The sequence below is a fragment of the Amia ocellicauda genome, chromosome 6 (genome assembly GCF_036373705.1).
Source record: "Amia ocellicauda isolate fAmiCal2 chromosome 6, fAmiCal2.hap1, whole genome shotgun sequence".
Lineage (NCBI taxonomy): Eukaryota > Metazoa > Chordata > Actinopteri > Amiiformes > Amiidae > Amia > Amia ocellicauda.
This window is the reverse complement of record NC_089855.1, coordinates 45,752,595-45,765,691: the sequence shown is the minus strand read 5'-3', so window position 1 is coordinate 45,765,691 and position 13,097 is coordinate 45,752,595. Positions and strand designations below refer to the sequence as shown.

General features: G+C 42.0%; 1 protein-coding gene across 1 annotated transcript; it reads left to right on the top strand.

The window, feature by feature from the left end:
- Positions 1-1,379: 1,379 nt before the first annotated feature.
- On the top strand, positions 1,380-11,322 carry LOC136751557 (phospholipase B-like 1). Its single transcript, XM_066707266.1, has 11 exons — positions 1,380-1,598; positions 2,334-2,556; positions 2,691-2,774; positions 2,882-3,020; positions 5,161-5,313; positions 5,408-5,552; positions 7,163-7,363; positions 9,663-9,803; positions 9,888-10,073; positions 10,244-10,350; positions 10,567-11,322. Exons 1-11 carry the CDS (start codon positions 1,520-1,522, stop codon positions 10,741-10,743), a joined length of 1,635 nt encoding a protein of 544 aa, XP_066563363.1. The 5' UTR covers positions 1,380-1,519; the 3' UTR covers positions 10,744-11,322.
- Positions 11,323-13,097: the final 1,775 nt, after the last annotated feature.

Below are 13,097 nucleotides of genomic sequence, written 5' to 3'. Positions count from 1 at the left end.
ACACACACATATACACGCGCCCTCATATTACATTCCAAATGTAATTGATACATTGTTTGTCTGTTCCCCACTGTAGCCCACTATCATATGTAGTGTAGTGTACTCCCACTTCAGCACCCTAGTAAAAACTCCCTATAGTACCAGCACTACCTCACTAGGTACAGCACTGTTACAGCACCATTCAACTATGTCACTAGCCCCTACTGTTACAGCACCATTCTACTACGTCACTAGCCCCTACTGTTACAGCACCATTCTACTACGTCACTAGCCCCTACTGTTACAGCACCATTCTACTACGTCACTAGCCCCTACTGTTACAGCACCATTCTACTACGTCACTAGCCCCTACTGTTACAGCACCATTCTACTACGTCACTAGTAGAGCCCAGAACTCTGAGTGTGGAACGTTCTTCCTCTATAGGAATCTTCAATCACAATCATATAAGTATTAGTATAGGCAGTGTTTTTGTCTATAAAACTACTATTTAATGCATTGCAACAGATATTATAACACTTATTGTTGCATTCCAACCCAAAGGCCACATTTAGCCAATGTCTTTGAATTCGCCGTATTTAATCTTGAAAAAACAAATATATCCAAACAGAAAACCAAAATGTATGTAATATTAAATGTATTTAAGAACTAATTTCAAACACTATATCATTCTCCCACATTCTTCCCACAAGTAACACTAGCCCCCATTGTAACAGCACTATACTACAATTCGACTACTGTACGTGTAGTGTAACAATACGGCCGCTTACGCTACTATATACAGCTCTGGAAAAATATGAAGAGACCACTCCAAGTTCAGAAATCAATGTTAAGTGGTCACTTAATTTTTTCCAGAGCTTTATGTTAAAACATTATACCCCGTTTAGCGTAACCCGCAGAGCAGCTAACTCGAGTCACAGCGTCATGGGTTTTAACGGTACCCTCACATAGTAAATATCTGAACATACTCATACTGTCAAGATTGATTAATACGAAATATGTCAATCAGTAAATATCTATACATGTAGTTGTTAAGAATATGCCAACTCTAACCGCATCTCTTAGCATAGTACCCTGCGGTCTTCAACTCTGGTCCTGGAGAGGTACAGTACAACTGCAATGAAGGTGGGCTCTGTTGTATAAATCACGGCAATTTTACCACAATCACCAATTGAGGAATATAACTCACTGTTCTCACTGTTTACACGCCCCCTACCCCCTCCACGGATTAACGACAGATAGGACGTCAAATCTTCTTCAGGTTCCAGTTTCGGGGGGAGGGGTGTAAAGAAAATCCATGCTTGCCCAGTCCTCCAATCACAGCCCCGGGCTTGTCCGCCTCCACCAATGAAGAGAGAGAGAACTTTGGGACTTTTCCTTACATAAGATGCCAACCAAAACAGCCAGGTTTCACTTCACTAGTGTCGGAGATATAGCGGGCTGACATTTGAAGAGGGAGTTTAAGGAGAGGGGAGGAACTCTTCATAATTCGTTTTTTTTTAATTAATATTAGTTTGCTCCATGTTGTGTTCGGGAATGGCGCGGTGGTTCTTCGTGTTGTTCCTCTTTGCCGTGTACGTGAGGGTCGGACGAACGTACAGTAAGTTGAGACTTGTGTATATATAGATAGGCACCGTGTCTTCAAGCACTGCGGAAAGAGTATCTTCTGCTCCGATAATTGGTGGTTACTTTACATTTTTTTTTTAATTTAATGTGTGTCCTCTCGTTTCTGTGTCGCTTTGTTTTGCTCAATGCGTTTTCTCCGTTTTCCTAACGCACAATGGAACAGTGGGCTACGTACGGATACCGCACACAGAGTAGGTTACACACACCGAGTACATGCACATACCTCACTCCCCATATACTCCCAGACTTACAGTGCGCTTCCATTCTCACAGTGTGCCAACAGTCTCGCACACACAGACCATACATCTTGACACCCTCAAACACAGACACGCACTCCGCACATGCATACACACTCCGTTTACACACACTACATGCATTCACACACTCATCTACACACACGCAGACACTGTCAGCTGATCTCTGGTGCAGAGTACAGTAACTGATTACTGCACTGTATTGTCTCTGACTCCGTAACTACACAGACTGTGTCCCCTTTCCCTTTTTCTCTCTTCTCTCCCCCCTCCATTCCTAGTGCTCCTCCTGTTTCCCTTCTCTTCCCCCCCCTTCCACTCTCACTTCCTCCGTCTCCAACACCCTCTTCCTCTCCCCCTCTCCAGTACAACTAATATTGCACAAGAATGTCCACTTTATTATCCGTTCTGAATTCTGCACCCTCTCTTCTCTCACCCCATCTCTCTCTTCCTATCAGAGCTCCTGAAAGCCACAGTGTACTGGGACCCTGATCACAAGGCTGTGAATCTGAAGGAGGGGGTGATGGAGCTGGGGGGCGATGCCTATGGTTACTATAATGACAGCCTTTTGGAGAGTGGCTGGGGTGTCCTGGAGCTCCGGGCAGGGTATGGCGAATCCCCCAAGTCTGATTCAGTCAATTCCTTCCTGTCTGGATACCTGGAAGGCTACCTGACAGCTCCGTGAGTAAATAAAATAAATATAAATAATGCATTAATATTAAATGAAATTTATTGTAGATTTGAAGTAAATTGTGTTGTTCATAAGGATGTTCTTTTACATGTGTATCTGTGCCTTTTTTGTTTTTTTACATCAGGCAGATGTTCAGCCACTACACCAACATGTACCCTAATGTGATCAAGGACCCCAAGGTGCTGCCCCTAGTTCAGAAGTTCATAAGGTGTGACTCGGTTTCTCTCTCCCTCACAGTGTAGTGTGAAAAGATAATACTACAATGCATGTCTGTAACACACTCTCTCTCTCTCTCTCTCTCTCTCTCTCTCTCAGTGAGCAGGACAGCTGGGCACGGGGGCAGGTGAAGCAGCTACAGTCTGACCCGCTGTGGCGCCAGGCTGGGCTGCTCCTGGCCCAGATGGACGGGCTGCAGGCCGGCGCCGCCCACTGGGCCAAGAAGTACAAGAAGGAGGTACAGAGTCAATCAGTGTCTGGCTATGGAGTGCCATTTGTGCCGAAAGTGTTCGTCTGTCAATTTGGTAGTTCATTGGGAAATTAAATCGGACATTCATCAGTTTGGCCATTCAGCCGACAGTTTGGCCATAGAGCAGTGAATTCATCCAGGAACAATTCGTTTTTTAGTTATGAATTTGTCTGATTCACGTGTCTGTTAATCCATAATTACATTTATCAGCTGTGTAATTAATGTGGCTGATAATTCATATAAACAGACAAACTTTCAGAGGAACTGATGATCTTCCAGATGAACAGACCAACTGTCAGTCGTGCACTGTGCCAAACCCACTGCAGTCTTTCTAGCCAGTAGGAAAAGACATGCCAGTTTTAACCAATACAAATCCAGCCTCGCATTAAATGGCTTCAGACAATAATGATGCAGTTTATTAGATAGGGCATTTCTTGTCTCTCCATGTAACAGTATGGGGGTAGCTTGCGGGCACTATAGCTGCCCCAAAATGTGTTGTCCCTATAGCCACTCCAGCACAAAGGTCAAATTTTGTATTTTATTATAGTACTGTTATGGACAGTGCACAGTGTGGTGTTGACCCAAACATATGTATATTTGAATGATAACAGCCAGTCGTCAACACTCACAGCTGCAAGAAAAATACTATTGTGCACGATAAGTAATATAATTAGCATAATCAGGTCATGCCAGGGTTGACGTTCTTACTGTATTCTCTTGTATTAATTGTTAATTTGTTTTATTTAAGAATGCTTTTTGCATTTTAACAAAGACTGGCAGACTGTATGTATTTTAATGAGGTTTAAATGTATTTAATCATTAGGCAGTAGTGGGGAGTAGTGGTCAGGGCTCTGGACTCTGCAGCAGAGGGTCGTGGGCTCAAACTCAGCTGGGGGACACTGCTGTTGTACCCTTGATCAAGGGACTTTACCTAGATTGCTCCAGTAAAATGCTCATCTGTATAAATGGGTAAAATATAAAACTAATGTGATTATATAGTAATTGTAAGTCACCCTGGATAAGGGTTTCTGCTAAGAAATTGAGGAATAATAATAAATGGATTTACTTTTTGATTGGCTAGGGCAAGGTGTTAATTTTTAGCGGTTTATTTGGCTTTAGTATATTTTAGTTTATTTTCTTGTACACATTTAAAAAATACAGTACATTAATGGTCTTAAAGTAATTGCTTAATAACCTCTTTTGAATTAATATTAGCCTATTCCTTTAGTTGTGTTGCATCACTGATTTGCAAGCTGTAACTTTTAAAACCCAAATCTTTCTGTATGTTTTAATTCTCCTTTTGAGGATATTGTTAAATAATAAATATATAAATGTGTGCCAACAAGGTATAAAGAAAAGCCCCCCAATAATGTCAAGCCCACCTCTGCCCCCCCCCATTGATAAGAGGCTCCAATCTATTTTGAAATAAATATAATCCATTGATGCTTGTCCTTCTATGTCACAGGAGTAAAAACTGTACCATTTTATAGCCTGACGGATTTGTGTTTTGGTGTTTTGGGTTTTCTAATGGGGAGGGGATGGATGGTTGGACAGATGGATGCAGATCAAGGTGAGACAGAGAAACGCCCTATCTAATAAACTGCAACATTATTGGCTGAAGCCTTTTTATGTGAGGCTGGATTTTTATTGGTTAAAATAAGCGTGTCTGCTACTATTGGCTAGAAATACAGAAGTGGGTTTGGCACAGTTTATGATTGAGAGTTGGGCTGTTCATCTGGAAGTTCATCAGTCAGTCTGGAAGTCCATTGGTTTGTCTGTAGGTTTGTCTGGAAGTTCAGTGGTTTGTTTCTTTATATTAATGAATAGCCACATTAATTACATAGTTGATAAATGTAATTATGGATTAATTGACACAAATGAAAAAGTAAATAAATTACTTGACCGATTCCTGGATGAATTTCCTACACTATGGAGAAAATTGCCGGCTTAATGGCCAAACTGATGAATTTCCGATTGAATTTCCCAATGAACTACCAAATTGACGGACGAAGACTTTTGGCACAAATGGCGCTCCATAGTCTGTCAGTGTATCAATCAGTCAGTCGCATGTTTATCACCTGGTCATGTGACTGTCCTGTTGTCTGTCTCTGCACCCCCCCCCCCCCAGCCTCTCTCAGTGTTTGCTGTGCAGTTTATCAATGCTTTGGGGGACTTGCTGGACTTGATCCCCGCCCTGGTACCTGACCCCCCCTCGGACCCCCTCACTCTTCTCAGATACCCCGGCCAGCCAGCAATGGGCCACTGCTCAGCCCTCATCAAGGTGAGTGAGAGATGGGAGGGTTGTTGGGAAGGATAGTTTAGGGAAAAAACTATTATTGGTTATTGATTGGCTTTCTCTCCACACCCTGTCTCAGGTGTTGCCTGGCTTTGAGAACCTGCTGATGTCCCATTCCAGCTGGTACACCTACGCTGCCACCCTGCGCATCTACAAGCACTGGGACCTGCGGTTGACCGACCCCAGCATCGCCACGGGCAAGCTGTCCTTCAGCAGCTACCCTGGTGAGAGAGAGGTCAAGGGTCAAAGCCGAGGAGAGGGAGGGAGGGAGGGCAGGGCCATGGGTCAGGACCAGTGTTTGGGTTGTTACCGACAAAACCATAATATATATAATATATTAGTTTCTTGAGAAAAAAGTAATATTAATTTAAAATGTAGTGTTACATTAATCGTTCTATTACCCGCTACATTCCTTCATTTTGGCCTGCAAAACAATGTGACTAATTTCCATACACTGAAACTTAAAGCTGTGGGTTACCTTAGTTCTCTGGTTGTCTATGTAGAAAACTGTAAATGAATCCAGCTGGATGATATTATCTTCCACACAGTTTTGTTAATCAGCAACTTCATTACAAAGGCTCAGCAATAATAGAAAACAAAGTAATCTGCCAGTAATCTGCTCTAAACTGTGCAACAATTAAAAGCGTAAATACGGATAAAGTGGGAGCTCAGTAGAGATTGCTGTGCATCTCCTGCATGGAATTCACTGCCAAGGAGGCTGTTAAAGTACAAAATAAATCAACACTGTAAAATCAAACTAAATATTGCAATTTACTAGCTTCATTATAACCATTCACAAAACTAACAGCATTTAATAATTTACTTTAATTGAGATAATCTTTCAATATATATCAACGCAGAAATTAAGTGACTTCTCTAATCCATACCGGGAAATAAAAAAAAAACAAATCTTGGTAAAGGCTTATGGTCACTGTTGTCTGTATTAAACTACCTGAACCTCCTTGAATGAAAACAAGTTTTTGAATCCCGCCTTACTTTTATAAATGAAGAAGGCCATTAGCCACATCAAAAGACCGACAAGTGTCTTCTGCAACTGATTGGCCATGTTAAAAGAATGATTGACGAACAGTTCCTGAAAAGTGATTTGCAGCATTAAACCTGACTGACAGTTACTCCAACAACCAATGTGTTTTCAAATCATGTGGGCGTGGCTTGGAGTGGGTTTCATAAGAACGCCGACAGTTCAGCTCTGTGCGTCTGACAGCAGAGCATACACAGGCACGTGTGCGCACAAGACATGGGGTTCTTTTCTCAATATCCGGAAACTATTCTTTTAATTAGCAAACAGTGCAAGTTGTGCCACTGGATGTACATTACATGCTGTGTGGACTGTTTTGGGGTTTTAGATATGGCGCACATGAGCAAATAAGTCTTATTGAATTTTACTGCTACTTGCTTTCCGATTTAAACGCCACATAATTTAGATGAATGTATCGAGAAACCTGCCGACAAGTACCTAATATTATTACTCAAATTAAAACGCTAATGCTTTATATGAACTCCTTATTAAGACATAATATTATTACAGTAGCGTGTTACGTTCCTAACATGTTACCCCCAAGTCTGGTCATTGGTCATGTAACCAGTCAGCACAATCGCAATTCATGAACATGCTTTGGATGCTACCCAGGTCCAAGAGGGGTCAAGGGTCTTCCTCTCTCCCTCCCAGTAAATTGTTAAATCTCTCTCTCTCTCTCTTTCTCTGTCCCCACCCCATCTCATCTAATGTAATTTCATAGATTTGTTTTAATTTGGCTGCAAAAACAATTTCCCCTTGGGGATAATAAAGTTCATCTGTCTGTCTATCCCTCAGGCTCCCTGGTGTCTATGGATGACTTCTACTTGCTGGGCAGTGGTCTGGTGATGCTCCAGACCACCAACAGCATCTTCAACCGCACACTGTACCAACTGGTGACCCCCCAAAGTCTGCTGGCCTGGCAGAGGGTGCGGCTGGCACATGCCCTGGCCCGGGACGGCCAGCAGTGGGCAGAGGTCTTTGCACGCTACAACTCTGGTACAGCCAGGGAGAGAGAAGTCCTAAACATATAATGGTTATATACTGTATAGAAATTAGTAGTGTTAGTAGTAGTAGTAGTAGTAGAAGCTGTAGTAGTAAAATATTGTAAAAGTAGTGCTAATGTTATCAGTAATATTAGTAATTGTAATAATAACAGAAATAAGATGATTAGTGGTAGTATTTGTAGTAGTAACCATAACAGGGTAATTATAAGTAGTATATATCGTAATTTGAATAGCAATAGCAGAAGTAATGGTAGTAGCAGCAAAAGCAGCAGCAACAGTATTATAAATATAATTAGTATTATTAATGGTAGTGTAGCGTAAGGTACACTTATAATTTTCAATTAAAGAAGTGAATTTATAGTATCACCTTATCACGAATCCTGGAATCTTGTAGAACTCAATTTCTGTAATAATTGGACGCAGACACCAATTCCAAAGATCTAAATTGTCAAATGTATTCAAAACAAAGACTAAATGTAGCACTACACTAATTATACAAAAGGGAAAAACTAATTAAAATTCAACTCTAGATCAACAAATCAAAGACAAATCACTTCCGTGACCAAATCAAAGACCATGGGATCGCATATGATATCACACAAATCGTTAAACAAAAAAGGTTATAAACACATTGACTACAATACCGGTTAGTAAGACGAAGGTGAGTCTCTCGTTAGTATTATTAGCCAGACATTAAATAACTACGCAGGTTAGTATTTAATGTCGGGTGACTTCTCGTTATATATATATCAGTCTCATTTACGTTTAGGTGCCGAGAGATCCTATCATTACTTGTTACCACAATTTCCCTTAACTGATTATTATTCAATGATTAAGGATAGGCAGGGCCACCAATAATCTGGTGTCTATTAACTTGTGTCAATTTCAGACTAAACAGTTAAACAGGAATGAGAAGATATTTCTCAGCGTTGACAGATTTTATTTCTAAAATTATCAACAAAACAATGCAATACACATTTATATTTAAGAAAACTAAATGATATTACACATTCTAGAGTTATGAATCACAGATTAACATTTCTAATTGATTTCTCAAATGTCATGAATCATGAACTCCAAACTGTTAAACTTATCTGAACTTCGTCGCAGAGAGGCCTCTCTGGCTTCGGGCTCAGATAACCGCACACGGCACGAGGTCCGTGTGGTTTGGAACAAAGGCAGTCCGGTTCGGCTTTGTCCAAGAACTTCCACTCAGTCGATGCACCTGGAAGTTGGGGTTTCGCGAAAGTAGAGTCGTTTCCAAACAGATTTTCCACTGGTTTGAAGGCTCCAAGGTTGTGCACAAAATCTTCTTTGTAAGCAGGGTTTCCACTGTAGTTACTTGAAGACGAAGTCTTTGAGGAAAGCAGGGCCCTGTTTGTTCCAAGGGTCAAGTTTCTTAAGACTCAAATAGCTATTTAAATGACTGAACACTTTCGTATACAGTCGACTTAGTCAATTGTCCAGCTGTAAAACTCCACTGATCAGGTGGGCACAGGCGGGCAGCGCAGTCTGTAAAGTTCTTTATTTAATAAAGTCCTTTAAAAGAATTCTTCGTACGGCTCAATGTCCTTCTCCCAGTTTAACTCTTCTGTTGCCGGCAAAGACTTGGTTGGTTTCTGGTTCCGGTTCTGGCAACAGAGCTACAGGTTGAGCTGTGGCAGCGAGTTACTGGTTCAGGTGAGAGAGAGCGAGAAAGACTGTCCGCTGTTCCTTATAGTCTGTCAGATCAATAGGTGATTGGTCCCTGAGTTCTTGATTGGATTTCGGTTTCAGCCCCCAGTGTCCTATTGGAGGGGGTTGATTTATGACTGTCAATCCATGCCATCTTTTGGAAATGCCGGTTGGCCCGGGTTCGTAGCTCTATGTCGGGATTTCGGCTCTCATCCACTTCAAAGAGTTTTTATCACCTACAGGCCCCTTTCTCCAGACATCTCATAGCAGAATTCCAAACTATTTGGCCTCTTCTCGGTGCCATCCTCCCCAAAACTGTCACTTTGATGCAAACCAGTTCCAAGCTGATGAGCTAAGGAAATCTGATAACTTTGGGGGGGGAGAGGTCTTCTTTAGATCAGTGCTTCAGATCAGAGCCCAAATGCTCTTATCCAAATACACCCAACATAACGCTACAGTAGTATTGGTACAAATATCAATAGGAATTTGCAGGAATAATTAATAATAATTTTAATAGAAGTAGTGCAGAAACAGTAGGATTGGTAACTGTGCCATAGCACACTGTACTGTACTGTCTCAGGGCCCTGTACATGTTGCCTGTGTTTCACCCCCTGCAGGCACCTATAATAATCAATACATGGTGGTGGATCTGAACAGGGTGTTTCTGGGCAGCCGGCTGGAGGACGGCGCTCTGATTATCGTGGAGCAGATCCCTGGGCTTGTGGAGCACTCGGACCAGACTCAGACACTGAGGAGAGGTGACGCACGCACTTACACTTGCATACTGACACGTGGACACACTATAAGACACACTCACACACCCTCTCTCACCCTCCTCTCAGGGTATTGGCCCTCCTACAATGTGCCGTTCCACGAGCGGGTGTACAACGCCAGTGGGTACCCGGCAGCGCAGCAGCGCTGGGGGGACCAGTTCTCCTACGAGCTGTGTGCCCGTGCCAAGATCCTGCGCCGTGACCAGGGCTCCGTCAACGACCTGCCCACTCTCAAGCATGCCATGAGATACAACGGTGAGGGGAAGGGGCCCGTCTGCCTGCGTATCTCTACATTTCTCTGCCTGTCTGTCTCTCTGTACCTGTACCCACCACACCAGAAGTGAGAAGGAAAAACATACCGTACTGTAATTGAATCCCAAAGCTGTATCCCAGTACTCACCTGTGTCTCTGTATCTCTGTTGCAGATTATAAACATGACCCCTACTCTGAAGGGAACCCCTGTCTTAGCATCTGCTGCCGGAATGACCTCCAATCAGAGCGCCCGTCTCCCGGCGGTTGCTATGACACCAAGGTACCCCTCCATTTCTCTGCCTGTTATCGCTGGGTCAGATTTCAGCTTGGCATTGCCACTGATCATTGTGGTGGTTGTTTCCTGATCTCTCTCTCTCTCTCTCTCTCTACCCTCTTCTTCCTTCTCTTCCCTCTTTCCTTTCCTCTCCTATCCACTTCCCTCCCTATCTCTCTCTTGCTTGCTTCATCCCTCTTCACCCCCACCCCCCTCTCTCAGGTGACTGATTTCTTCATGGCCCAGCGCTTTGTGTCGGAGGCCATCAATGGGCCAACGATGGAGGGAGGGCTGCCCCCTTTCTCCTGGGACAAGTTCAACCGCACCGTGCACCAGGGCCTGCCCAGAGTCTACAATTTCAGCTTTGTGAGCATGCAGCCTGTCCTGTTCAAACCCTGAGGGAAACTGGGAGGGAAGCAGGGAGAAGAAGGGATGGCATAGGGAATATTTGGAAACCAAACTAAAAGTAACCCCACTGCACAACACCCAGCATACAAGGGAGCAGGCACCAACATTCAGGGCCTAGTGTGTATGGTGCAGTTTTAACTCCTAATACAGTAGATGGATGTAGCTACTTCTGTGTTTTTATAATTGATTCCTAAGAATAATTTACCTATTTAAGTGCTTTAACACAATGACTTTGTGCTTTTCAATTATTTATAATGAATTCTAATTGGCACTGACCCTCTCCAGAATGTTCTAGAATCCGTCCTGGGGGACATTCTTGCACTTCCTTCAGCAATTACATATTTTTGCAGATATTTGTGAATTATGTCTGAAATTCACTCAGGGCTCTACAGTTGTGATTTTTTTTTGGCATTCTCATGGCTTTTGGATTTCTTTATATTTTTATATGAGTGGGGAGAATTAGTAAATTCGTTTGAACCTGTTGGATTAAAAAAAAAAATCTGTGTTTCAAAAATTGCTCTTGTATGTCAAAAAATCAATGAATAAACTTGAATTATGTATTGAATTTTACTAGCATATTATGTTACGATTATTACGGTTGTGGAGTTATATACCTGTGCATTTAATATTTTCTAGAGCTGTAGAAAGCATATAGATATGAACAAGTTTTATTAAATTCATACTAATAAGTATATTGGACTATAGATTGAACAGGGGGGGGTGATAGACTGCGTTACCAGCTGTTTTAGCAGAGCGCTGTGAAGGGAAGCGAGTCCATGTGCTGTCCTTGTACTAACCCCCACAAAAGCAGAACTGAAATTCACAGTTTCATTATTGTTATTATCTTTGGGTGATGAGTGTGTGAGTGTCAGTGTGTGTGATTATAAGAACTATTATTACTACAGTTAGGCCCATAAATATTTGGACAGTGACCCAATTGTCATAATTTTCACTCTGTATGCCACCACAATAGATTTGAAAGGAAACAATCAAGATTTGCTTTAAGTGTAGACTTTCATCTTTAATTTGAGAGTAATTACATCCAAATTGGGTGAACGGTGTAGCCGTACACCCATTTTTATATGTGGTCCCCACAATTTTAGGGGTTTAAAAGTATAATTCAATAATCATGAATTAAATTGAGTTTCAAATCCTTTGCAGTCAATGACTGCATGAAGTCTGGAACCCATAGACCTCACCAGATGCTGTGTTTCTTCCCTGGTGATGCTCGTCCAAGCCTGCACTGCAGTGGTCTTTAGTTCCTGCTTATGATTGGGGCGTTTTGCCATCAATTTTGCCTTCAGCAAGTGAAATGCTGCTCATGATCCGAAGCATACCACCTCATGTGTGAAGCATGTTATGGCATGGGCATGTATGGCTGCCAAGTGAACTGGTTCCCTTGTATTTATTGATGAAGTGACTGCTGACAAAAGCAGCAGGATGAATTCTGAAGTGTTTAGGGCTGTTATCTGCTCAGTCAGCCAAGTGCTTCAAAACTCTTTGGACAGCGCTTCACAGTACAAGTCAATCACCTGACTTGAATCCAATTGAGCAGCATTTCACTTGCTGAAGGCAAAATTGATGGCAAAACGCCCCAATCAAAAGCAGGAACTAAAGACCACTGCAGTGCAGGCTTGGACGAGCATCACCAGGGAAGAAACACAGCATCTGGTGATGTCTATGGCTTCCAGACTTCAGACAGTCATTGACTGCAAAGGATTAGCAACCAAGTATTGAAACTCACAATTTAATTAATGATTATGTTAGTTTATCCAAATACTTTTGAGCCTCTAAAATTGGGGGGACCACATATAAAAATAGGTGTAGTTCCTACACAATTCACCTAATTTGGATGTAACTACCCTCAAATTAAAGATGAAAGACTACACTTAAAGCACATCTTGATTGTACTCCACCACAATAGATTGGAAAGGAAACCGAAAAAATGATGACAGTTGTGTCACTGTCCAAATATTTCTGGACCTAACTGTATATATTGTTTGATGCCTTTGTGCTTGACTGTAGTATAGTAGACTACAGTACAGAAAACTAGTGTGGTTATACACTACAGTAAATTACAGTCTGATATACAGTATAATCAGCCATACAGTACAGTATAATAGTCATACAGTGCAGTTTAACAGTCATACAATACAGTGCAGTATAATAGTCATACAGTACAGTGTGGTGCAGTATAATAGGCATACAGTGCAGTGAAGTATAATACTCATACAGTGCAGTGCAGTACAGTATAATAGGCATACAGTGCAGTGCAGTATAATAGTCATACAGTGTAGTGCAGTATGATAGTCAGTCATACAGTACAGTATAATAGTCAGTAATAC